This window comes from Siphateles boraxobius, unplaced genomic scaffold (assembly GCF_051911475.1).
Source record: "Siphateles boraxobius isolate OS27281-9 unplaced genomic scaffold, OSU_SipBor_1 8, whole genome shotgun sequence".
In the NCBI taxonomy this organism is placed as follows: domain Eukaryota; kingdom Metazoa; phylum Chordata; class Actinopteri; order Cypriniformes; family Leuciscidae; genus Siphateles; species Siphateles boraxobius.
The window spans coordinates 5,076,479-5,102,039 of NW_027509208.1; the positions used below are offsets into that span (position 1 = coordinate 5,076,479).

The window sequence follows — 25,561 nt, forward strand, 5'->3', positions numbered from 1 at the left end:
TTTCTATTTTTAAGTTATTTTAGAAAAAAACACTAAATATAATATTATACACAATATACAGTAAACGCATTGTAAAAAAACAACCGTTAAATGACGTTCAATCAAGTTCTGTTATTAGGCAACTTCAGAATAAAGTTACACCATTAATAAAACCACAGGTATGGTTAGTAATTATTAAGCGCGTACTATTATATTTTTGAGAAACATGTCAGATGAAAATACTCACTAAATTGACATTCTCTCTAGTTCTGCTGCCGTTGAATGAAACCTTCCTACGCTCCAGCTCTTCAGTCGATTTCAGTCCTTTGCACAGTGGCTTGAGTTAACAATTGATTGACAGGTACAACAGTCCAATAGTGTTCTAGAAAAAAACTGATGGGTGGAGACATACTCGCCATGCACCAATTCAATGATTAGAAAGGCGTTCCTGTCAGGCCGCGCCTCCCAGTACTAGTAAAACGGGAATTGTAGTTCAGAAGGTCGTTAATCTCAACGTTGTCATGGTGGAGCAAATGCAACATAGAACTACAAATACCAATATCCACAAAAAACAGTGGTAACTGCAGGGCCCCGCCAACACTTGTTTATCTCAAAACCCTTATGATTAATGCAAAGCTTTCAGCAGATATTATTCTATCTTATTCAATGAAAATATGTTAACTAATCGCTAAACACAGGATAGATGTGACTATGTCATTACGCCGTATACTGTATGAGCAATGCACCATTATTTGTGTCAAAGTTCCTCTGAATGAAAGGCATCCTCAGTAAAGATAGACCTCGAAAACAAATAGAATATTTTGTTTGTTGTCAGCATGACTAAATCAGAAATATTTGTAAGATAAGTGTCAATTTGTGAATTAATTATTTTGAAATGTTAATAACCTAAACCTGAAGTTGTGTCAGGGTCTGTAGAAGTACAGCATTGCCAATCTGTCTCATATCTATCTATCTATCTATCTATCTATCTATCTATCTATCTATCTATCTATCTATCTATCTATCTATCTATCTATCTATCTATCTATCTATCTATCTATCTATCTATCTATCTATCTATCTATCTATCAAATATGAATGTAAGTCTGTGTTGCTTTTTTAATTGAAATCAGACAAGTATACAAACAAAACAGGCATCAACTTAACAATATTACCAAATCATTACAAAACCACAAAAGGCAGAAACAATAATCTTTTTTGACAACAGAATTTAAAGAAGCTGTGGTCATTTTTAGCATGCGGAACCACTGAAGGCGGTAAAAGAAGAGGGAAATTTGAAACTGGGCGGCGCTGTCGGCTACAGCTGTTGTTAACATGACACTCAGTCACAGCTAATTCATGTACCTAGATGAATACATCATTCATTCTTATGTGTAACGAAGAAACTGATTCATAATGGATCACTTAGGAGATAAGGTATATATGATTTATGCTAAATTGTCTTATTAAGCCTGTTTTTATTCTTATCGATGTTTACGTTGACGTTACATAGTCGTTAGCCTTATTAGCTTATTTGTGTAAAGTTATTGAGTCGCCTCGAGCAGCAGTTTTGGGTTCGTTACGCGTTTATGCAGACACAGCCATTCAACTATTTATACAGGAAATATATAGCATTTGTCTGTACTATATCTGTTTATACAACAGTGTGGCTAACATCCTTTTTGTCAATGATTTTTGGCTATTTTATACAACAGTGTGGCTAACATCCGTTTTTTGGCAATGATACTGAGTCAACATCTTCAAAAAAGGCTGTTAAAAAATATAATAATAAAAACCTGAGAACCACTGTTTAATAGCCAAATTAAATAGTGGTTCTCAGGTTTTTATTATTCTATTTTTTAACAGCTTTTTTTAAAGATGTTGACTCAGTATTTATAGCTGCATTGTTATTTTTCGTTTGGATTTTGCTAATCTGCTAATTATTTACGAATTCCAGAGTTGTAATCTAGACTCCCCGTCTAAACATAGTTATGTTGGGAGTTTTTACCAGCCTCCAGAGACGCTGTCAAGGCGACTGTACATGAACACAATCACAGATCAACTGGACAGAAAGAGCTCAGGTGTACAGGACATCAGTCCACAGCTTTATCAAAGAGTACCTGATGCCGGAGGTAGAGGTAAGTTGACTCTAGATGCTGTATCCAAATATGTAAGACCAACTGTAAAAGTTTCCAAACAACTTTTCCTGCACTTGAGCAGCAGTGATATCAGCCCTGAAAACACTGCAGGAGAAGATGCGACGCTTGGAGCTGGAGAGAGTTCAGGCAGAGAGGAACATCCAACAATTCTCTCATGCTACTCGACACCAGGCAGATGCTTCTGCACAGAGAGAACCGGAGAACAGCACACAAGAGAATCAGTCCACACAGAGGAATGGTAACCGAAAGTGTTGAACATCAGTTATCGATCTATTCTCAAAGTTCATGGAAAGTCAAATAGAAGGTATGCACTAAGTAGTCTCTGTTACCTTTCTTTTCAGGGCTGGTTTCTAAGCTTCATTCTGCAGAAAAGCGTTGCTCTCTGCTGGAAAAACAGCTCGATTATATGAGGAAAATGGTGGAGTGTGCAGAGAAAGACAGAATCACTCACACAGACAGACAGGTGAGCAGGCAGACAAAAGTGCTTGTGCCATAGGCTATATTCCAAGAGCTTAAATACGCTGTTAATTCTCATCTGAAAAATACTTTTTGCATACAAACTTAAGAGTCTTTCAAAGCCCATCTTATCCCTCTCTCTTTCTTCTCTTTGTAAGGAGAGCAAACACACAGACCCACAGATGCAGGTGCAACTCAATAAGCTGGAAAGACTGGAAAATGAGTATCTCAAACTCACCAGTACACAGTCTGTGGCTGAGGTACACATATACCTAGGCTATATGTATTATCTTATATTCATGATATAATGATAAAAAATACACGATATAGAAGTTTGGAAACATTGGGTTTTTTATGTTTTTGGAAGAAGTAACTTATGCTCACCAGGGCTACATTTATTTAATTGACAATACACTAAAAACAGTAATATTGTTGTGAAATATTAATACAAATTAAAATAAGTTTTCTATTTGAATATGTTTTAAAGTAACACCAGGTAACTTTTCAACCTTCATAATATATTTCCAAGTCTCTTGTGATGGTACATCGACTTACAATAGGTTGAATGACACGTCTGCCATAGCCTGACGGGGTCTGTAGCGTTTTTAATCGTACTTTTAAACTTCGGGTTTCGGGTAGTAACCGGCGAACAAAGAGAACTACAAAACTCGACTGCTTTACGGCATATACGTCACTTCCACCACCACCCCCACTTCCTTAAAATCGCAGGGCTGTCAAGTGTCACGCATTGAGCGTGACAGTCACTCATTTCGGTCTTTTGTCACACTCTCCCGCCACACATTGTATTTCTCACGCTGAAAAACTATTTGTAATATATTTTAAAATGCCGCAGCGCCCAAAACTCTGGCCGCGCCACTCTCACTGTGGAACAGGCATGAATTCAAGCGCGTCTCCTCTGGTGTTGTTCGTCTTGTGTTGTTAGCCAATCAGAAAATAGCATTATTGTATCTGGGTAACATTTAACGCAACAACCAATGACACCCCGTAGTCTGGGGTGTTTTTTTTGTATGCCTGACTATTTTACGGAAGCTATCTTATCCTCCGTTTATCTTCATGAATCAGGTAATGATTATTTGTCTTGCCTCAAGCTATAATGCAAATTGATTTGTAAAATTTGCAGATTTATTTATGGTAGCTTGATATTATAATATTGACGATATATGGTTATTATCTACCACTCAAACATTGCATTGAAGTATCATATAGATTCAGTAAAACGGTAACTAATAGACTAGGCTACTATAATGACACTGGCTTGTAAACGTGATCATCGCGATCATTTGTCGTTAGAAAAAAAATAAAACCCATGAAATTATATTCATATGACATGCTGAAATATATGCCACTGTACCTGGGATGAAGACATTTCACACGCGACGCAAGCAGAACACCTGCATGTGACCTCCTCCTACAGTGTTCAGGGCTATCATGGTTGTCAACAAATGCACGATGACAGAGTTTACGACAGTAGTAGAGGACAATACTGTTTCCCAACTGTAGGGGGACCCTGAGAGCAAAAGTTACCTGGTGTTACTTTAAGATGTAATTTATTCATGTTAAGCAAAGCTGAATTTTCAGCATCATTACTCCAGTCTTCAGTGTCACATACTGTAATCTTTTAGAAATCATTCTAATACGCTGATTTACTGCAACATTTATCAATGGTGATTTTTTTTTTTTGCTGCTTAACGTATTTGTGAAATCAATGATACCATTCAAAAAAAATTTTTCAAAAGCGATATTGAAGACATTTATAATGTTACAAAAGATTTTTATTTAATAAATGCAAATACACGCTGTTCATTGAACTTTCTTTTTATCTAAGAATCCTAAAAAAAAGTACCACCACTTCCATCACCAACATTGATAAAAAATAAATGATGTTACCTGAGCAGAAAATCAGCATATAAGAATGATTTCTGAAGGATCATGTGACACTGAAGACTGGAGTAATGGAAACTAAAAATTCAGCTTTGCCATCACAGGAATAAATTGCATTTTAAAATATATTCAAATAGGAAACTTATTTTAATGCGTAATAAAATTTCACATTCAAATTGTTTAATGTTTCTAAACTTTTGACAGGTACAGTATATAGGACAGTTTTCTCTTTTTAAACTGTGATGTCTTTCTTCTGCAGAGGAAGATTGAGCTCTTAGAACAGAAACTTTTAGAGGAGGAACATGAACGCAAACTTGTTCAGGAGAAAGCAGAGGAGGTAAAACAAAAAAAGACTTATAAATCCTTATAAAAAGATTTATGAATCATGTTAACTTTTCCCTTAGAAAAACATCTTTCATTATAAAGGCATTTTTGTCGTCTCCTTGTCTTTCATCAGTTGCAGCGAGAGCTTGAAAACAATCTCCTCTCCCTTTCTGCAGCGACTCAACCTAAAGGCAGGAAAAAGAAAGGCAAGGCCTCTTGCAAGGTAATAAAGCTCTGCAGTAATGTATTGTGAGTACTAGGTGGCAGTATATTTACAAAACAGAATACTACCAATGTAGTCTATATAGTGTGTGGTGTTAATGGTGGTGTTTTTCCTTTCATATTATGACAGAAGGCGGAAACTGCCCACGCTCCCAAAGCTAAACACCTCCCATTTGTGGCTGGAACAGTGAGTATGACCTCATCCTGACACACTATATTTATTGGTAATGATTTACAGTTTTAATCATATACAGTGGTCCAAAATTACTGATGAATTTGTATATAAAGATAAAGAAATACAAGACTGTTCAAAGGTTTGGGTCAGTAAGTTATTTTTATTTTTTATTCTTTAAAATAAATAGCTGTTTCCATCAAGGATTCTTTCAGTGAATCAAAAGTGACAGTAAAGACATCTATAATATATAATGTTACAAAAGATTTTTATACTTATTCATTGAGGAATACTGAAAATAATTGATCAGGATTTCCTCAAAAATGTTAAGCAGCACTGTTTTCAACATTGATAATAATAAGAAATGTTTCTTGAACAGCAAATCAACAGATTAGAATGTTTTCTGAAGGATCATGTGACTGTAAGGGGTTTTTACAGTCAAAGACCCAGAACCAGATATGATGAATGAAGACCCGGAGTCAGAATTATAATAGATTAAAGAAAAGATTTACTGAAGATAGTTTGCTGTTTCATCAGCAGAGGTCAATTTCAAGACTCACACAGGAGTTCGTAGGCCGTCCCGCTTACAGTTACAAAGATCACAGCAATTATACCCTACACAAAGGTCTAAGCTAAGTCCTTGCTTCAGGTTGCAGTTTCTGATTGGCTAGTAAAAAGATAAACACATACAGATAGACGGAAGCATATCTCCACCGATTATGCAGTTGACACTCGGACCCTGAAGTTAAGCACGTCGTTTCCAGGTCGCAGATTTGGGTTGCTGGGCGCCAGCATGTCCAGAAACAACTCAGTCCATCTCCAATAATGCCAATAGAAAATAGTTTTTTTTTACACAAGAGCTACACAAAAGCTAATACAGCTTTTACTGTTTTTGGCAAAAAAAGTAGCTTTGGTTAGCATAAGACTTCTTTCAAAAACATAATATTAATAATTATAATTAATGTTAATTTTTCTCTCTCCCAGTCGACCAGTCCCAGCCACTCAGTCAATGCCAATGTTCAGAGTGTGCTGCACATGATGAAGCACAGAAACCCACGGCTGTGTGAAAGAGTGAGCGCTCTGCATAAGTCAGGTTCTGAGAACCAACGGGTCCATCGCCGGCCTGCGTCCTCCCCCAGCAAGACTGCTTCCACAATGGGCAGCCTATCTGAACTTCTGCTCGCCCTTCAGGATGAACTGGGACAGATGAGCTTGTGAGTAACACCATCCTGACCATGAACAGATCAAGATTAGCTGTTGAAATGTGTTAGCGGGGATAATTAGACTGGATTTAAATACTGTTTGTGTGTGTGTGAGACAGTGAACACCAGGAACTGGTCAAACAGATAGACGAGACCATTAAACAAGAGCTTCGTGACGATCTGGAACGAGAGCTGGACTGTCTGGTCAAGAGAATGGAGGAGAAAGCTGCTCAAATCACCAAACTGCGCAAACATCAGCAAACAGTGAGTTTGTACTTTGTTTTTTTACTAATTATAGTTACAAATTACACATTCAACACATTCAATAGTATTTAAATAAAAACATTCCCAAACCTCGTCCTGGAGTACCCCCAACACTGCACATTTTATGTCGGGAACTGACACTTTTATGACAGTCTGGCTTACCATTTAGTTGCTGTTTGAATTGGAAGAATCGCAGACAACTCTGTCTGGTCTACAAACTACTTTTCATAGCCAAACACACACAAGATGTGATACAGGAAATAATGTAAAATCACATGTGAGACTGGATTTCTTCTTGATGCATACAGGAAGCTTGTTATCAAAGTTTCCTGTGCACAGATTTGCAGCAATAAAGATACAAAAAAGAATATGAAGGACAGAATGGTTGCTTGCATAAGCCATGCTTGCTGATGTTGTTGCAGGTCAGTGACTCTTCCCCGTATCTTTACGTAACTAGCCCTGTATCTTGCTATCTCATTAGCTGTAAGTTGTCGCTGATGTAATTTCCAGTGAAAACACATTTCACACTGCATGATTTTGGGTGTGTCTCAATCACCTCTACCTAGCTCCCAAGCTCATGAATCAGTATATCATGTTCACGAGTTAGTGCACTGATAAGGACAGTAAAGGTTCACTACACATTGGGACACTGATGACTCTATTTCCGGTGACGTGAAAACGCCCTCATTGCACATCATCACTACTGGTATTTATGAACAGCAGATATCTTTCTAAAATTACTTGTAAAGTTATTTAAAGTTCATTATGATAAAATACTTTGCATGTTAAATATACGTGCACATTTCATCCGTAAATGTTAGCTAGATTGTTCATAACCTGTGTAGCGATTCATGTTTTTGCTGAAATAGATTAAAATAAGGGTTTGTATTTTTAAAAACATCTATTGCGTGCCATTGTGTAGTGAGTTGGCTCACGTGATTTAAGTTTTGCACTTCAGAACTTCCTTAATGGAACACCGTGAGCATCGATGCTCCCTGGTTTTCATGGTGCCTTGTGGGACTTTTTAGGGTGCGAACGTTTCAGTGCACTGGAAGGATTCTGCGCTTGAGACAGCCCTTAAAATGGCTGACTCTCTCAGTTCTCTGACTACTGAACTAAGAAGCTGATTGAGATGCAACTGCTGAGCCACAGACAGGTCCAGATATTTAGATATTTACTAAATATTTCATGGCACCAATGTACTCCAGGACCAAGGTTGGGAACCACTGCTATAGCAAATAACCAATACATATCAAGCTTCTCTTTCTCTAAATGTATGTTTTTGCTCCTGTAGGTTCAGAAACTCTCCCAGCCGTCCTGTAGCCCCAAGCAGAAGCCACATCGGACCGCCAGTATAGAGGGCAAAACCAGGGCACAGAGTGGGGTACAACCATTACCACCATCTCCTGTCAAAGCCTCACCCAGCACAGGACAGAAACAGAGCAGGAGCAGTCATGAGTCCCTGAAGCTCCTCCGAGAGACACAGAAACTGTGTTCTAGCCTCCGCAGACAGGACATCACATGGGAGCCATAGATATATTATCCTGAAACACACATCCAGGGCATAGAAGAGTCATCGCAGATCAAGAGGACACTGGAATGATGTCCTCAGAATATCACAAAACACTGATTCATCTGTGTCTACATCCATGAAGCATTTATAGCTTTCAATGAGTTTAATGAGCTTAATTGATTTTTATTTTGTTTGAACAAGTTGTAAATAAAATTTCTACGTATGTTTTAAAGTGCAGACCAACTTGGCTTTTTAATCTGCAGTTTATTAGCAAGCTGATCTCAGATCACTTTTCACAATCCATTTAATTTCCTATGGATAAAATCAAATCCCATGCACCCTACATTTTCTGGTTTGGTATGCTGTTTCACCCAGAAATGAGACAAAAAATAACAATAATAATAGATTTAAATGAACACTTCTTATTTTACTCAATCAGATGAAATGTTGAGGAGGCTTTTTTTATTTATTTCACACAATCAAAGTATGAGAAAATAACACCAGGAAAGGTAGATCACAATGGAAAAACGAGCATCTTTGCAGCATCAGCTCTTTCTTATGAGATGTACAGTCAGCTGACACATTGTTTCCTCCACTGTTTCCACAACAAAATGATCCCATTCTCCGACATATCTTATTACAACCACGCTGTTCAACTTGAGAAATCACAGATCTGGAAAAAAAAATAGAGCATATGACAAAAATATGTAAAAAGGGGAACAAAAGCATTCTAGATGTAACCAGGCAGAAAAGATGGACCGTTATGTTCAGACGGTTTTATTGGATTACACTCTGTGGCACAGTACAGATTAAATCAGTATTGCATAAACTAATTTGAATACAGGAAACACTGGCAAACACACACAGACTGCAATATTATTGTTTCTTGGTGATCACAATCCTTGATTTTGGCAAGATATCATCAGCATGTTTTTTGTGACATTTTGACTGGTTGTTACTGTGCATTGTATGGTCATCTTTTCAATAGTGTGTGTGTGTATGAGGAAAACATTGAATCGCAAATTCGCAATATGTGCACATCCTGTCCAGAGAAGAAATTTGAGGATTTAATGCAGACTAAGCAGGAATGGAGCTAACCCTCAGGGTGAGCGCATATCCTGTTAGTTAAACATTACAGAGAGACTGTTTTAAGGAGTGTTTTCTAGGACAGTTGCATTGAAATAGATTAAACATAGTCCAGGGATAAAACACTGTGATTAGACTTTTGTTGTGAACTTAATTATCTTAAGGCTCTTTATTCTAAATAATATCAGAGCTAGACCCTTGAGTTCCCTTGAGCGTTCTCTGAGGTCCTCTGGTGCTGGTGTGATTGTTATTCCCTGAATTTAGATGATCATCCATGGGCATCCAGTGTCTCGGATTCTTGAGACACTGCATTTGCTTTGTCGATTTCTATCTTTGTCAATAATGTTCTGTAATTGCTCTTAAGCTGTATTCCCATTTGTTTATTATGCTCTGCAAGTGACCTTGGGTTCTAGAAACGTGATCCGTTATTATACATAAACCTTTAATCACATACTTTTGCTTGCTCATATATTTATATATTAAACAGTGAAGAAAACCACAAGTGCATTAGATCTTCAGTTTTATGGTTTGTCTAAAATATTGATAATTATTTCTCTCTAAAGTGAAATACTAAAAACATCTTTACAAACCTTTACACCAAAAAAAGACAATCCTTATATTTAGCAAACTGATTTATAAAGTCCATTTCCAAAATGGAAAATAAAGCAAGTTTGAAATAAGTCATGTTGTTTGATGCAAAGTTACAGATGGGAGTAAAAGTGACAATTATAAAAAATAAACTGTCACAGTTGCAAGATTTAATGGTGCAGTGGGAGATACAAAAAAAATGCAATTCATTTGGTTTATTTTACTCTTGAGAAGAAAGCGGATCTCCATAGTGGCAATCTGTAAGCATATGCCACTGTAAAAGTGTTACTCTCAAAGCTTTCTTAAATAAAAAGGCAACATAAAACAACACCCACAACTGTTTTACATTACTCAAACTTTAATTTATCACATTTCAACCTAAATGCGAATGCAGATCTGAAACGAGGGAAAACACAAGAACAAAAGATAGATATCCGAATTCCAGAGAAATAAAACAAACATAATAGAGCATCAAACAATTAAGGCAGACTTTCTGGAAACAGACAAAAAAGTAATCAAGAGTGTTATTTGGGGCGTGTGCAGTGATTTATGAAAAGCAACAATAAATGCACAACTGAACAATAGGCCAAAGTAATTACAGTCATTTAAAAAAAGACATTAACTCTTTGTAATTGATAACTAAATGTTGGCGCAGACATGATGCAACTCCACGTTTCTCTCATTAACTACTCACAACTTCAATAATCCTAACCTTCACTCTAAAACGCTCAAAGTCTCTGAGTAGAAGTCTTCATCACATTAGTAATCTTCATTTAATCTTAAATAATTAAGGCACTTTTTCCTCAAAAGGTGCAGAAAGGAATGCAACACTAGCTCAGAGACGATGGCAAAATATGGCATTGTTATGGCTGTTTCTACGGAAATCTGATGCATGCATGCACACAAACATAATGGCATAAGAAAACAAGGCCACAGACTAATTAAAGTTAGGTTGAATTCTCTGTGTGTGAAAGGATTTGAGTCGTTTATCTATAAACATTAGCATCCTTCACAGAGCTCTGAATATGGCTCTAAAATAGACAGTTCAACCAAAAAAATGAAAATTGTCATCATTTTCTCACACTCATGTCATTCCAAACCTGTACGACTGTATTCTTCGGTGAACAAAATATATTCTGAAGAATGTTTTAACTATTTTGTCCATACAATGACCTTTTCTACTAAAGAAATAAATAAATAGAGGTTTAAAATGACATGAAGGAAAATAAAAAATAAATCTGTATTTATATATAAGTGACAATTGTCATTTTTTGTGTGTACTATCCCTTTAAATCCATACATGCCCTTTACAGCCCTTTGCATGCACAGCTAAAATCCATTTGCAATTAAGTGGGATCTTTGGATGTAGCCTGATGCTATACACACAATACTGTGATGAGTTGTGTAATTATGCATTTACGTAACCAGTGTTTTTAATTTGGCAAAGCAGAAGTGAAATGGCAAACAGTAGGATTTTATCGGACTACACTACAGGCAAGATGAAGCTTGTGAAGCATTATAGCAGCTTTTTAGTGACTCATGCTGAAATAGACACCTTTGGCATTTAAGCACCGTGATACAGTATGACAATGCACAAGCAATTAGAGTGGTTCAATAAAGAGTGAGGCCTTAACAGTCATCTTTTGAGAAACATGCCGTTAACAATGCTAGCAATCAAACATTTCGATGTTGGGATGTCAGGGAAGCAGATGAAACTAAAGCAAGCAACAAACAAATCTATTCATTTCTGCCATTACACTATTTGCAACCCAAATAACATGAATCACTTCCTAAGCCAACGACATTATGACTCGCAGAGGAAGTTATTAGCAGCAAGCTAATCAAGATTATTACATTTCAAATTTTAGAACAGAAATGGGGGGGGGGGGGGGGGGAGGCCCTAGGCCTATACACGTACCAGCGCAATAGCCAGACAAATGCATTTAAGAACAGAGTACTAAACGAAATATGCTGAACAAGGCAGGAATTAGGCATAGTCAAGGTCAATTCTGCATTTAAAACAAATCTACTCAAACTTAATTTTTATATTCCAAAAAATCAAACCCAAGCATTAAATCATGACTCTGACACGGCTCTATTCTAAGTGTCCATCAAAATCTTCAGATGAATCTAGAAATACAAAACATATCCTGAATGCACTGAATGCACAAATGCTCCTAAAAAAACATCAGGCTTTTTGTACAAGCCCGGTTACAACCTCAGTTTAAGACATTTCAGTGCCTTACATAAAATTATATTGATTTCAGTTTATGGTCAGAGTTCAGATTATTTACAAATATCAATCTGCTTTTGAATGGGAGTACTAGAATCTGACTGATATTTCTGTGCAAGCAAGAAATGACCCTTGAGAACTGGGAGAAGCTTTAGGGAAACATAACGTTAATCCAGAATTAAACAAATTAATTAACCTTTAATAATCTACTCTGTATAATATAGCGATCAGTCCAGCTGGCAGATACTAGATCTACTTCATTGATACAAGCACGCATGTCCATAAACACACCGACATACAGGCAGACACACTAACACAGAGCCTGGCCTCGACGGCGGCCCACCACGAACGCATTCACACTTTTAAGGCTCACTTTTAAGGCAGCAAGCCACTGCCTCCACCTAAAGGCACTTTGACTCAACTGTCAATCATTCTGAATGGGATCCTCGATACTCTGCCCTCACAGTGTGCCTCGCTCCGTTCTCATGTCCGGCAGAATGTTATAATTCTAATAACTCATTTCAGTTGTTAAGTAGAACTGGATTGGCTGAGCCTCTATTGTTTCAAAGCCCCATGAATTTACAACTTAAAATGGCCTATACGCTGCTAAGTCCACCAGAAGTATCTCCAATGAGGTCATGGGACGTTAACTAAGGGTATATAATGCATCTCTGACATTACCTAGCACTCCACTGTCAAAATTGGGGGAAAAAGGGAGCGAGATGCCAGGTTTAACTAGTTTTGAGAACTGATGTCTACTGGTTCTCTAACTGTAGATAAAGCAGGGGAATGTAATTTATTGCAAACACTTTGGCTCTCTTGGTTGGTATGAATGAGAGCAATGACCAAAAAAGTGATTTAACAACAAACACCACAACACAGGCAGTCACAAACCAAAAGAGTATGTGATGAAAATGCAGAACAGGTTTGATTTGAAGGAAGGGGGACATTCATTCACTCATGAACTATAAAGATATTATTTTTGCACTTGGTGAAGATGACTGGGTAGAATATAAAGAACCATAAGTCATGGCAACTGTATAAAACACTGTTCCAGTGAAGATACCGGACCATAGTGAAATTAACACTGGAAATGGGGGAAGTATTGCCACAGGCATGATGAGAAGATTCTGGCTCATGCCCCTTCTCAGGGGAAACACCAAGATATTGAGGAGACTAATCACTGTGTGGTCATCAAAAATGAAATAATTAAAACATTTAAATACGTAACTTAATTTGGAAAGTTGTGGTTGTTCATGAAAGCAGCAGGACACATTTTGCACACCCCGTAATTCCACAGCTCAAAAAAACTTGTGTGAATTTGCGTTAACGAACTTGAGTGCTTGTGAGAGCTCTAACAAATGAATTCTAAAGCTCCAATCACAGGCATCAAATGTCAAATATGAGGCTAAACATGGGGGAATCACGAAAGTGTTTAAGAAATATCATAGAATCTGTGTGTACTGCTCTCTCTCTCTCTTTTGGGGTTGGAGTGTAGGTTTTGTGGTGCCGTGTGGTGCCTCCAGGTGGCAGAGAGTTACAGGGTGTGGTAGTTGCGATCCTTGGATTTGCAGAACTTGTAAAGGAAAAAGATGACAGCTTGAAGGCCAAGCACTAACACAATTCCCCCAATGAAACTGGCGGCATCAAATGTGGAGGTCTTAGATGGAGAAGTTGTCGGTGATGCGGTTGATGTACTGTCTGTGGAAAAAAAACAACAACGAATTTTCAGCCAAACCTGACGGGGTGAAGAAGTGTTTCACTCTCTAAGAGGTGCAGACATCAGAGAGAGCTGCACTTACTTGCGACTGTCCCGTTTGTAGTCGGAGCTGAAGTGAAGGTGATTGTCGAGGAGGTGATTATCGTGGTAGCTAAACAGAAAAAAAGTGCAATTTTTATATTGTATCAGTAAACAATAAAAATGCCAATGCATCACATTTTTCAGACTGCTCTTTGTTTCAAGCTGATGTGGGTGTATTTTCTTTTGAATGCGTTTTAAAGTCATTGTGAGATGGATACACATGATAAAATGCTCTATTTGAGTGTTTGTTTAGGCCTGTATCTATATTAGCATGTAGTAAAGGAGGTATCATAGCTTCTTTCATAGTGTATAAGTGCCCTAAATCATTGAGATGTAACTGGGCTTTAATTTTTATTAATCAATTAATAAAATAACCTTTTCTATTAATTGTTGTTATCTATCATTCCATTTTATGGCTCTTTATTTATTTTGTATTTAAATGTGCTCTTTGAATAAAATTGACATTGGGCTTTGAATTAGGTAGTTATGTGTTGTGAGGTGCATATGCATGCAAATGAAGGTCGTACCATTGCTAGTGTTCGTGGGGCTCACTGTCGAGGTCGGATCCGGTACTGCAGTCCAGAGAAAACAGTCATCATCCAAACATACAATTGTCAAGTCACAGAACATTCATATCAAAGCTAATGAGCCAATTGCTTCTGTTTTTGAGTTGATGAATGCTACAACCAAGCACTATTTAAAGGGTTAGTTCACCCAAAAATGAAAATTATGTCATTAATGACTCACCCTCATGTCGTTCCAAGCAATAAGACCTCCGTTCATCTTCAGAACATAGTTTAAGATATTTTAGATTCAGTCCGAGAGCTTTTTGTCCCTCCATTGAAAATCTATGTGCGGTATACTGTCCTTGTCCAGAAAGGCAATAAAGATATCATCAAAGTAGTCCATGTGACCTCAGTGGGTTAGTTAGAATTTTTTGAAGCATCGAAAATACATTTTGTTCCAAAAATAACAAAAACGACGACTTTATTCAGCATTGTATTCTCTTCCGGTTCTGTTGTCAATCCGCGTTCATGAGTCTGCTGACGTAAGACGAGCTGACGTGTGTCTGGTGCGCCCGAGCTTCGTTTACAGTCTGAGGGAGACGCACACTGTAAACAAAACAATCTTTGCAAACATGTCTAAGGATTTCGACACAGGGGAAGACTTGCATTTTTTTTTAACCAGACATATTTATTTGAACCCGAATACACGGACGCACCAGATAACACGTCAGCAGCGTCTTACGACAGCAGCGTCACTGGCCTCGTGAACGCGGATTGACAACAGAACCGGAAGAGAATACAATGCTGAATAAAGTCATCGTTTTAGTTATTTTTGGAACAAAATGTATTTTCGATGCTTCAAAAAATTCTAACTAACCCACTGAGGTCACGTGGACTACTTTGATGATGTCTTTATTGCCTTTCTGGACAAGGACAGTATACCGCACATAGATTTTCAATGGAGGGACAAAAAGCTCTCGGACTGAATCTAAAATATCTTAAACTGTGTTCCGAAGATGAACGGAGGTCTAACGGGCTTGGAGCGACATGAGCGTGAGTGATTAATGACATAATTTTCATTTTTGGGTGAACTAACCCTTTAAGTTATTTAAAAAGTAGCTTGAGATAGTGGGACAGGACTTACCTGTGCAAGTCATACTGGTGCAGTTACCTGTTTGGTTCAAAACACTGTCATTAACGCACTTCACAGTGCTTGTACTACCATCATCTGAAATGTAGTGGAGACAAAAATAAAAACAAACTTAAACAAGACCAAATAACGTCACTGTGCATTTTAACTGCAAGAAAGAGAAATATTGATCCTCAAATATGGGCATATAAATCTCAACTGATTGACTGAAATATTTTAGCAGTAATAATTAAAATTGAAGAAGTTCTTCAACAAACGGCATTTTGTTTTATTATTTGTGGTGTTGTTGACTCAAATAATCCTTGTACACTGGAGGAGGAGGAAAATAAAAAGCAGCAAGACATACCACATTGCTTAATTCAATACTTAATATAAGTTAATAAAAACGGGAGAAAAAATGCAGAAAGAACTGATGTGATTGGATCGATTTTTCGATACACCTTACATACCATCAGATAAAGAATAGTCACATAAACAGTCCCATGACTTATAAAAGGTTATTGATCCAGAAATAATGAGAAGGAACTAGCAGTATGTCACGCTCAAATAAGAAAGAGATAAAGAGAGAGTAGGAGGAATCAAGTAAGATTTCCCAGAAACTTGTCATAATCAGCTGGTTTCCATTTACCTCCTCCATCACACATGAATAGCATTGCATGCAAGTATGACAAACAGCTCAGCACTCAAATTCCTACTGATAGCAATAATTCAATTTTAACACATTGTTTCGAAATCCACTTCACCGTCACCCTTTTCTTCCTCATGTTTGTCATTGACTTAAGTTCACAATAGACTCATTGACTAACTCACTCACTCACAGACAATGTGTGCTTAAAACGCAAACATTGTCACACAGAAATCATGTTCATTCATTATTTTATTAAAATTATTTAGAAATAAAATACTTAATCACAATAAATAAATAAAAACATAATAATATAATATATTTGTTTACATTATATTATAAGCCATATTGTTCCGAATATAAGACGACCCCCCCCCCCCCCCCCCCCTCTTTTCAAGATGTACGTTTCGGAAAAAGGCTTTTTGAACACCAAATATGGTCTTCTATAAAGAAAATGCTTTTATTTGAAAATAATTTTCATATTGCATATTTTTCGTATTTTAATTTTTGTATTGAAACTATGGTAAATACTGGTAAAATGTACCAACAATCAAATTTAAAAATAAACACTTCATGGCATACCATAAAAATAACCTGTAGTTGCCATTTGATGACAGATTTCTCACCTTTTATATGTACAGTGACAGATGTTGACATGTCAAAAAAACACATCCGCATTACCTATCTGATCCAGGGTATATTAATGTTTTTTCCTCACGAAGTCGGAGGGCAAGCGCTGGGAAAGACTTGTAATGAATTAGCATTACGCCGCATCAAAGCGGCCGCTTTGTAGACACTGACAGGCAAGTGTGTCAGTACGTAGCAGGAATGAGACGCTTTTATGAAGGCGCTAAGCTTTTCTTTGACTGTTAGCATTTTGAAGACTGTCTTTTTGGGCTCGCCATCTTCTAACATTACACGCAGACACACAGTATTTCTGGGCTGCTTAATTAGAGTTGTTTGATGCGTTTATTTGTCCTGGGGGGCACAACTGTTTTACACGTATTTGGCGCTCCCTATTGTTGTGGGTGTATTATTGAAATTATTAAAAGTCTAGACCCTGAATATAAGATGACTAATTTTTTTTCAAATGTATTTCCAAATAAAAAGCACCGTCTTATATTTGGAACAATATGGGTATATGTTATTAAATTAATGAAATAACCAAGTTCTCAAGGTTAGGAAATAATCTTGTGTAGTCTAAGTTTAGGCCAGTATAAAAGATTTTGGTTGTTGCTACAACTTGTAAATTGTGTAACTGTATATTGAGTTTGAGGAGTCAAACATAACAGCCTTCTCTTTCAGTATAAGTGTCCTTGACCGTCACGGACCTTTGAGTATTTTATGTCAAAAGAAGCGCTTCTCAGTGAGAAGTGAGCCCCAAGAAAAAGCCTTAACAGGTGTGTTAAACTATAGCTCAGTGTATGAAGTAAGTACAGTGTTCTTTATACCCTCAAGACAGCATACACAGAGAAAGAAATGTCACATGCTTTTGTGAAAGGTACAACTCTCATGATGAAATTCCACTTTGACAACGCATCAAGATGTTTTCAATTCCTTGCTTTCTGAATAAGTGCTTGAATAGCAAAAATGTCCTTACATTCCACACTGCTTCCCACCTCTCAGCAGTTTGTATGGACAGCAAACCAAATTCAGCTACCCGGCTCAAGTAATGATTGAAGGGAAATGCATACATGTTCATTACTTTAAAAGGACTGGACTGGCACTTTCTGGAGCAATCAGTTGAATGAATATGATGTCAATCAGCCCGCTTTGAATGGTTTTCACAGATTAGACTGCAAAACCTGCGGTTGAGATTCTATTCTTAACAGAACAGAGTGAACATCAGTACACATGTACCAATGAGAAGCGCCATATCCTTTACTGGAAAGATAGCCTATATCACATGAAAACTTCCACAAGTTTAATTAGTAAAATAACTTACTAGTATAAACTAGAGATAGACCCAAACTATCTTTTATGACAGATACAGGTTATTTTAGGTTTAAGAGTCTAATAACTGATATGAAAAATACATGCAGTAAACTTAAAGGGATAGTTCACCCAAAAATACAAATTAGTAATAGTCATTTTTTTCATACTATGGAATTCAATGGGGACCAGCAACTGTTTGGTTACAAACATTCTTCAAAATATCTTCTTTTGTGATCAGAAGAACAAAGAACTTCATACCGGTTTAGAGCAACTTGAAGGTGAGTAAGAGATGAGGTTTTTGTTTTTTGTGAACTATCCCATTAAATGATTTTCAATAATTGTTTTATTTGTGCTTTGACACAATAATAACTACATCCTTAGACTACAACAATAAGAACATATATCTACTGAAATTATGCAATTATATATATCAATAATTATAAAAGAACAGAATTATTATTATTATTATAAAAGACTGTTTAAACAATCTGTAAGAGAAGTGAATGAAACACTACATATAGTCTAAGTGTGTGATTTTGGTGAGTTTATAGAGAGTATGCTATCAAGTTATGATTATGTCAGATCACATCAGCAAAACAGGTATTAATATTTAACGTAGTGAGACGTTTCAATATTTGTAGTGCAAACACTGTGCCTTCCTGTTCGTCTCACCTTTCTTCTAGACCCACAGAATCATACGTCAATAATTCAAACGAGTATATTTACAGCTCATGTCTCAACACATATATTAGCCTGAACATCGTTTCAAACGGGCCTCTAGAAACCATGGTTTTGCGGAAACGCCCTCAAAAAAATAAAAAATAAAAATAAAAAGTTCTGTCCTCAAATTTGCAAACTTATTTCTAATTATCTAAAGAATCAGTACACACAAGTCTGCGCTATAGTAAGAAAGACCCAGATATTTCCAGTCTGTTGTTTGACTGAATGAGTGTAAACCGATAGCATTATCTCTAGGGAGCCAATAGCACAAAGCTAATGCTACGGTCTTTGTTATGGGGGAGGTGCAGTTACACACAACACCTGCTCGGCACGTCAGACCACTTCTCTTTGTGGTTAAGCATAGTCTCATACTTTGAGACACATTACAGACTCACGGATTGTGGAGAAAGAGCTGACTTTTAAATTAAGATCGAGAACAAAGCCTGTGAAAGTGATCATTCAAGGAAGTGGTTTATAACTATGTTGTTGCAGGCAGTGTAATATAAATTCTGTTGAACTATTAACCAAATTACGGATTTTAAAAAAATGAAAGCAAAAAAAAGCCTCTGGCTCCGTACTGCAATTTTTAACAATAGTATCCATCATGTATAATAGCAAACAATACAAAACTATCAATCACAGTCTTTGCCTATTTTAAATGGTTTACTACAAATCTTAGAATAGCTAAGGATCTTTTAAAGTTATCTGGTAGCAGGTATCTGTCCTACTATGTCAGGACTCGACAGTGTGAACGTTTCATTCGCATTTGCGACTAAAAATGTGTATTTAGGAGCATGCATGAGTGTGACTAAAACTTCTTAAATATCTAGAATGGTATAACAAACGTCTTATCATTTTTAGATGTTTTCCATTTGGTTATGAAAAAAAACGATAAAGTATGATTATTAAACTTTAATAGCCGATTATTTAATTGAATAGATAACACTGATGAAAAAAAAATGGATGCGCTAAAAGAAAATGCACCTTCACTTTCTGAAAGCTGCTGGAACAGCAGAAATGTGAATAGTGAAATAGAGCTAATCCATGTTGTACTAAAGTGTATTCACTTGATTTTTTTTGTATTGGTGTTTACTCAGTTGAATTATGTTTCTGTTGCACAAAGTATTTGAGTTGTGTTTACGATGAAAATTGAGTTGAAGACATGTAAAGTCTATTTAGTCAAACACAAATTAGATGAGTTTAAATACTAATGGCTAACATGAACTAACAATGAACAGTTGTATTTACTATTAATTAACGTTAACAAAGAATAATAACTACTGTTTCAAGCTATTACTCATTTTAATAATTGCTCAATTAGTAAAAAATAGTTTGAAGCAGTAATATTTAAAGTACCCTGTGCACGTTGTGTTCTCATTATAACGTCTCTTTATATTTCACCTTATTGAGCTAAAACACATTTGAATAATTTACATTGCGCCCCTACAGTTTGTGCTCCTAAATTTTTCAACTTATGAGCACATGTGCTCCTTGGGGAAAAAGCAAGGATCAAGCCCTGTATGTTAAAGCAAACTCAAATCCGTGCAAATTTATACAACAAAATGGGGAGTTCAAGATAATTTATGTCTCTAAAGCCCTCATTTAATTTTATTTGAAACAATATATGAAATATATTTCATTATTAGTCAATCATTTCTGTTGCAATTTTAATTTTTTACTCCTTTCCTCCATGATACGGCCATCTTTCTGCTTACTTTCTCTCCTGTTTTTTTTTCCCTGAAGAGCCTTGAGTGCCATAGCAACAGTGTGTGCGTTTCATTAGTATATCTACTCTATCTGATTCATTTCACGTCAGCCATTAGCAAAGCGGCATGGAAAAGGACTCCAGGGATTAAAGGGCAGTTACTTCAGGTTCACACTGACCGAAGCCAGCATTAATCACTGAATGAACTGCCAAACACACAAACACTCGTTTTCATGTATTATCTGTGAGCCACATCAGGAACACTTTTAGACAGTTACATGGTCTGTGTTTAGATTAATTTATGAGCAGACCTACTAATATATTCTGGGAACTACAGGTTATGCTTAGAATTTCTTCTTCATGTAATGGGAAAAAATAAGGCTTTCCATTGATATGAGCAAACAGGATTATTTATTTATCCCACTTATAAAGAAATCTTAATAGGAAACAACATATATGTATAAATATATATCAAAACAAAACAGTAAAAAGTAAAAATTTTCAAGAAGAGTTTGCTTAACCATGGTATAATCATGGCTTGTCTGCATTTTACTGTTTTCAGGTCAGTTAATGGTCATGTGAGCTTTGAATTTGACATGGAGGAGGGACTGACCTGTGCAGTTCATCCACAGGCAGGAAGTCACATTTACACATGCATCACAAGATTTCCATGAACCACAGCCTTCATCTGCAAAAGAAACAAACCAATAAATAACATATCTTGCATGCCAAACAACATATCATTGAGATGTTCAACAATTATATCATAATCAAGCAACATATTGGCCCATCTGATACAGGTTTACTCCATTGTTGAGCTAGATTTGCTCCCAGAGCATGTGTCAGTGTTATCTCTTGGCCTTTAAACCTGAAAACAAGGAAAACGATGTAACCACAATTCAATCAATAAACCATTTTCCAAGTCTCTAGGTGAAAGATAACAGAACCATGCTAACAATATGCCAATCTAGAATCTTCTCTGCATGTGAATTGACACATTTAATCTTAAATAGTGTAGATGAGGAGTAACTGAACAGAAAAACTGGGAAGAGGACCAATGAGTCTTGTGATTAAGTGAATATGATCTGACGTGTCTGGCAAAACCCAAACAAAGGTTGTTTAATACCCTAGTGACACTATTAAAGTCGCAGTGAAATGGAAGTAACAACAGATATTTTCTTATGTATTGTGACGTAAATTCGAGTGTAATGGATTAATCAAAACAGAAAAAATGTAGGTTGGGGACTTGATACTGTGTATCGGTTGTTGACTGATTTTTGAGATCTGAGCATTGCAATCGAAAGTGGAGGCAGATTAACGTAAACTTGCAGGTGGGGTTTAAGCAAACTAGAATGAATGGAGAAGTCCTGCATACTTCAGCGTAATATTAAGTTATGACATGTTGATGAAACACTGTCCATGCCTATGTCCCAACACACACTCAGAGAGAGAGAGAGAGAGAGAGAGAGAGAGAGAGAGAGAGAGAGAGAGAGAGAGAGAGAGAGAGAGAGAGAGAGAGAGAGAGAGAGAGAGAGAGAGAGAGAGAATTCTCTGGTTTATTTTACAGCCCATGTGATTCATTGGATAAATATAGATCTTCACATTGCAGTAGATCTAAATGGAAGCAAAGCCACAAGATAACAAAATTGAAAACCATAATGTATTTGATTACGTTACATAACAGCGACAATTTTGTGTGACAGATTATAAGAAATTAATAATCGTTTCAGTTATGGAAAACACTTTGCTATTTAGTGTTCGGTAGAAAACAAATAAAGAAAAAAGAAACAAGTCAAAATATGTGCGTTACAAAAAAAACACATTAGCTTCGCCGATCGAGGCAAAAGTGCATCGACCGCGTTTACAACAACTTGTTATTAGAACTAGTTTGGGAATCAAGAACTAGTTTGGGAATCAAGAACCGGTTCCTTAGAACAGTTAATAAAAAAGGCAAAGATTTGTTTATAAATTCCCTTAACGGCCGTGTCCCCGTGGAACGTTCACACTTCCGCCGGTATGGAATGGACACCGTAGTTTCCTGTACTACGCCACTACCGATTATTTTTAGTGTAATAAAACATGCAGACCAATGTAATCAGATTACCACGCGAATGACTCTTAAGAAGTTAGTACTTTAAAATGTCTTCATAACGTAGTTTTTAATTTATTACTAGTATTGTTTTATCAGTTCTGTTGAAATCTGAAATGACCTCGTCATTTGGCAACAGACTGAAGAGGGCAGTTGATCCAATAAAAACTGAATCATTCATTACCCAATATTTAACGTTATTCCTCAAAAGTATTGAAACAGCCGTTAATGGAATCGTTTTAAAACCGGCATCGCCACCACCCCTAATTAAAATCACAGTTTAGGTGTAGCCGATGGCGTGACAGAGACTGTTTTGGTTTGCGTCGTAACAACAGGACACGCTGTTTCACTGTTAGATTAAAGATGATCAATTTACTCACCCGTCACAGATTCCTGTCTTGTCATTGATCCCAATAGGGCTAGTAATAATGTCACGAGGAAAAGTTTCCAAACCATGGTGTCTAATTAGTATATTCTCAGTCCTCGTTCGGACGTTCAGTTCGAGCTGTGTGCAGTTTCACTGTAGCGCTGCTGTGGATGTGGCTGCGCTTCCTGCTTTCAAGATCACGTGACTGGATCTTTTCATCATTGGGTGGGAAAGCGTGTGGGGAAAAAACAGTTTTCCTGCAGGGGTCGCATTGGGGCTCACAAAGCTAAATGTTCATTGAACTACAAATAAATCTCAGGAACTTTTGGGTTTGATTGGCGCCATTTGTGTTTTAAAAAGTGTAATCGTTTAAAGCTGTTCGTTACTAGAACTGGTACCTGACATTGAAATAGAAACCTGCACAGACAGTCGCTATAAAATAAGTTTAATAATAGTAATCAACAAACAACCGTGATTGGCTCATCCTAATAGGGGCTGAGAAAAGTAACATGTATCACGTGACAACGCAGCGCTGCTTTAACAGCAATCTAGACGATATTTACAATGTGGAATTTTAATTGAATTTGAATAGGAAAATAAACACTGAAAAGTAAAAATATGAAGAATATAATTTACATCTCATCTAATGTTAGCGTTTGGACCGCTAAGCCCCGGCTTGTTCAGACTTCTTTTCCCTCTGATATAGCCATTCCATTCTCTTATTGCCACGTGTTTCCCTCACACTTCAGTTCCAACAAATGTTGCCATTGCCATGTATAAAAATAAAGCTTAACTGGTGAAACCTTGCGTGCACTATTTTTGTTTAGCTTATTAATAATTCATAGAGCAACAACTTTACATAGGACTTTACCTGTCTTTAGTTTTTAAAAAAGCATATTAACCAGAGAATGTACCATTTTAAAACCACATGTCCTCGTATCACCACTCAATACTTTAAATAGGTTATGTGATGGGTCAATGCATTCATTTAGTTACTAACCCATCTGGAGTGTTAGGCAAGGAAAAACAAATTTTGTGAGAAATAGAAGCAGGTGAACATACTGGATGTTAATCAAAAATAATATCATAAAATCTATTTTATGCCCGTAGCCTACTCAAAAACCAGTGCACTGAAGGTAATAATTTGTTGGAACAGTTTACTATGATTTGACATTCCACCAACAAATATCCCATATAAGTAATGATTAACATTGGTCTAAATTGGTATTGATACAGAACAAACAGTAAATTATTAATTTTGTTTTAGGATTATTACTTAACAGATATTGGGCAATGAACTGTTGCTATGATGCCACCCAGTGGACGAGTCCATTAAAAACTGTGAATTTTCCAAGTATGTATCGCTGCAGCTCGTAGACCTGCAGGTGGGAGGAGCTTACGCCGCAAGTGGGAGGGGCTTATGCCGCAAGTAGGAGGGATTTCACAAATGTGCAATTAGGAGGAGTTTACGCCGCAAGTGGGAGGGGCTTATGCGGAAATCACCGAGCTGTCATTGCCGAGGACGGGGGTGAATGAGTATGGCAGGAAGTAGCGACAGTAATGAAAATAAACGTTTAAATATTACGTTCTTCAGCATGGTCTGATTTCTTACAGCTTTGTTATTATTGTGTGTGTCCAATACCACTCACTGCCAATGATGAAGTCACGTCTTTACACCTTTTACCATACAGGTTAAAGTGATGGTGTTTTAAATTCATCAGGCTGTAGGCCTTATTCAAGCATATTCTACAATTCTACAGTATCAAGTAAACTAACATATTAAAATGTGATGTAATTGGACTCAGTGAAGTGAATGTGTAAATACATGAAAAACATTTGGCTAATGTAAAAAAAAAAAAGTTACCATCCATGTTTACTGCATAATTTTTTTTTTAAATAGCAGACTAAATTTCTTCTGAATGTGTTACACATATATTACATTTAAATCTCAGGGTGGATAAATAATTTTTTTCAATGAATAAAATCATGTACAAGTCACTCAGAATTTATTGCAAAAGTGTTTATTTTATTTTTTATTATTTTTAGTCTTTGTTATTTGTAAGGACACTATCAAAAAACTGCAAAATACAGGGTGGAAGGTTTCTGAATAAATGCCCTGGAGCTTGGCTCGCTTTCCCTTCCCAGCATAACCTGGTGGATAAGCACAATAAGAACTAGGGTTTATAGTTGACATTTAACATTTACAAACATTAAGAATAATTTCTCAGCTCTGTAGGTCCATACCATGCAAGTGAATGGTGTCCAGAACTTTTAAACTCCAAGGGATGACATAAGTAAATTCCACTTTTAGTTTTCCTTTAGACTAACAACTAGTTTATACATCACCAATGTAAACAAAGCGTACCAGAGGGCTGTTTCACAAAAGCAGAATTTAGAAATCCAGGATAAGAGATAAAGCTGGGCTTGACCTATAGTGTGATCAGTGCATCCTGGCTTTATCAGTTTCACAAAGGCCAAACCAGGTTCAGGAGGAGCGGCTATGTCAAGCCAGGTGTAAGTAATTCAGATAAGTGGGTGTCAACAGCTTTCTTCAAGAGACCAC

General features: G+C 36.7%; 3 protein-coding genes across 3 annotated transcripts in view; 1 reads left to right on the plus strand and 2 right to left on the minus strand.

The window, feature by feature from the left end:
* The window catches only part of sesn1 (sestrin 1), a 43,730-nt gene extending 43,403 nt beyond the window's left edge, over positions 1-327 (minus strand). The window contains exon 1 of the mRNA XM_077220115.1: positions 227-327. The gene's annotated coding sequence lies outside the window, so the exon portion shown is untranslated. The remainder of the gene's footprint in view (positions 1-226) is intronic.
* A 946-nt stretch (positions 328-1,273) lies between these two features.
* On the plus strand, positions 1,274-8,425 carry cep57l1 (centrosomal protein 57, like 1). Its single transcript, XM_077220088.1, has 11 exons — positions 1,274-1,416; positions 1,937-2,117; positions 2,200-2,376; positions 2,480-2,601; positions 2,753-2,854; positions 4,756-4,833; positions 4,954-5,043; positions 5,173-5,229; positions 6,199-6,428; positions 6,536-6,680; positions 7,975-8,425. Exons 1-11 carry the CDS (start codon positions 1,396-1,398, stop codon positions 8,212-8,214), a joined length of 1,443 nt encoding a protein of 480 aa, XP_077076203.1. The 5' UTR covers positions 1,274-1,395; the 3' UTR covers positions 8,215-8,425.
* Positions 8,426-10,207: 1,782 nt separating this feature from the next.
* Positions 10,208-23,206, minus strand: cd164 (CD164 molecule, sialomucin). Its single transcript, XM_077220107.1, has 6 exons — positions 23,012-23,206; positions 21,156-21,230; positions 15,552-15,635; positions 14,429-14,473; positions 13,903-13,971; positions 10,208-13,801 (listed from the first exon to the last, which is right to left on the minus strand). Exons 1-6 carry the CDS (start codon positions 23,085-23,087, stop codon positions 13,638-13,640), a joined length of 513 nt encoding a protein of 170 aa, XP_077076222.1. The 5' UTR covers positions 23,088-23,206; the 3' UTR covers positions 10,208-13,637.
* Between the last annotated feature and the right edge of the window lie 2,355 nt (positions 23,207-25,561).

Coding starts and splice junctions, on each gene's coding strand:
- cep57l1 (XM_077220088.1), top strand. CDS start 1,396: ATGGATCACTTAGGAGATAAG. Junction 2,602..2,752: donor TCACTCACACAGACAGACAG/GTGAGCAGGCAG, acceptor TCTCTTTGTAAG/GAGAGCAAACACACAGACCC. Junction 6,681..7,974: donor TGCGCAAACATCAGCAAACA/GTGAGTTTGTAC, acceptor TTGCTCCTGTAG/GTTCAGAAACTCTCCCAGCC.
- cd164 (XM_077220107.1), bottom strand. CDS start 23,087: ATGGTTTGGAAACTTTTCCTCGTGACATTATTACTAGCCCTATTGGGA. Junction 14,474..15,551: donor CACCAGTATGACTTGCACAG/GTAAGTCCTGTC, acceptor TCTGGACTGCAG/TACCGGATCCGACCTCGACA. Junction 13,972..14,428: donor CCCCACGAACACTAGCAATG/GTACGACCTTCA, acceptor TTTTCTGTTTAG/CTACCACGATAATCACCTCC.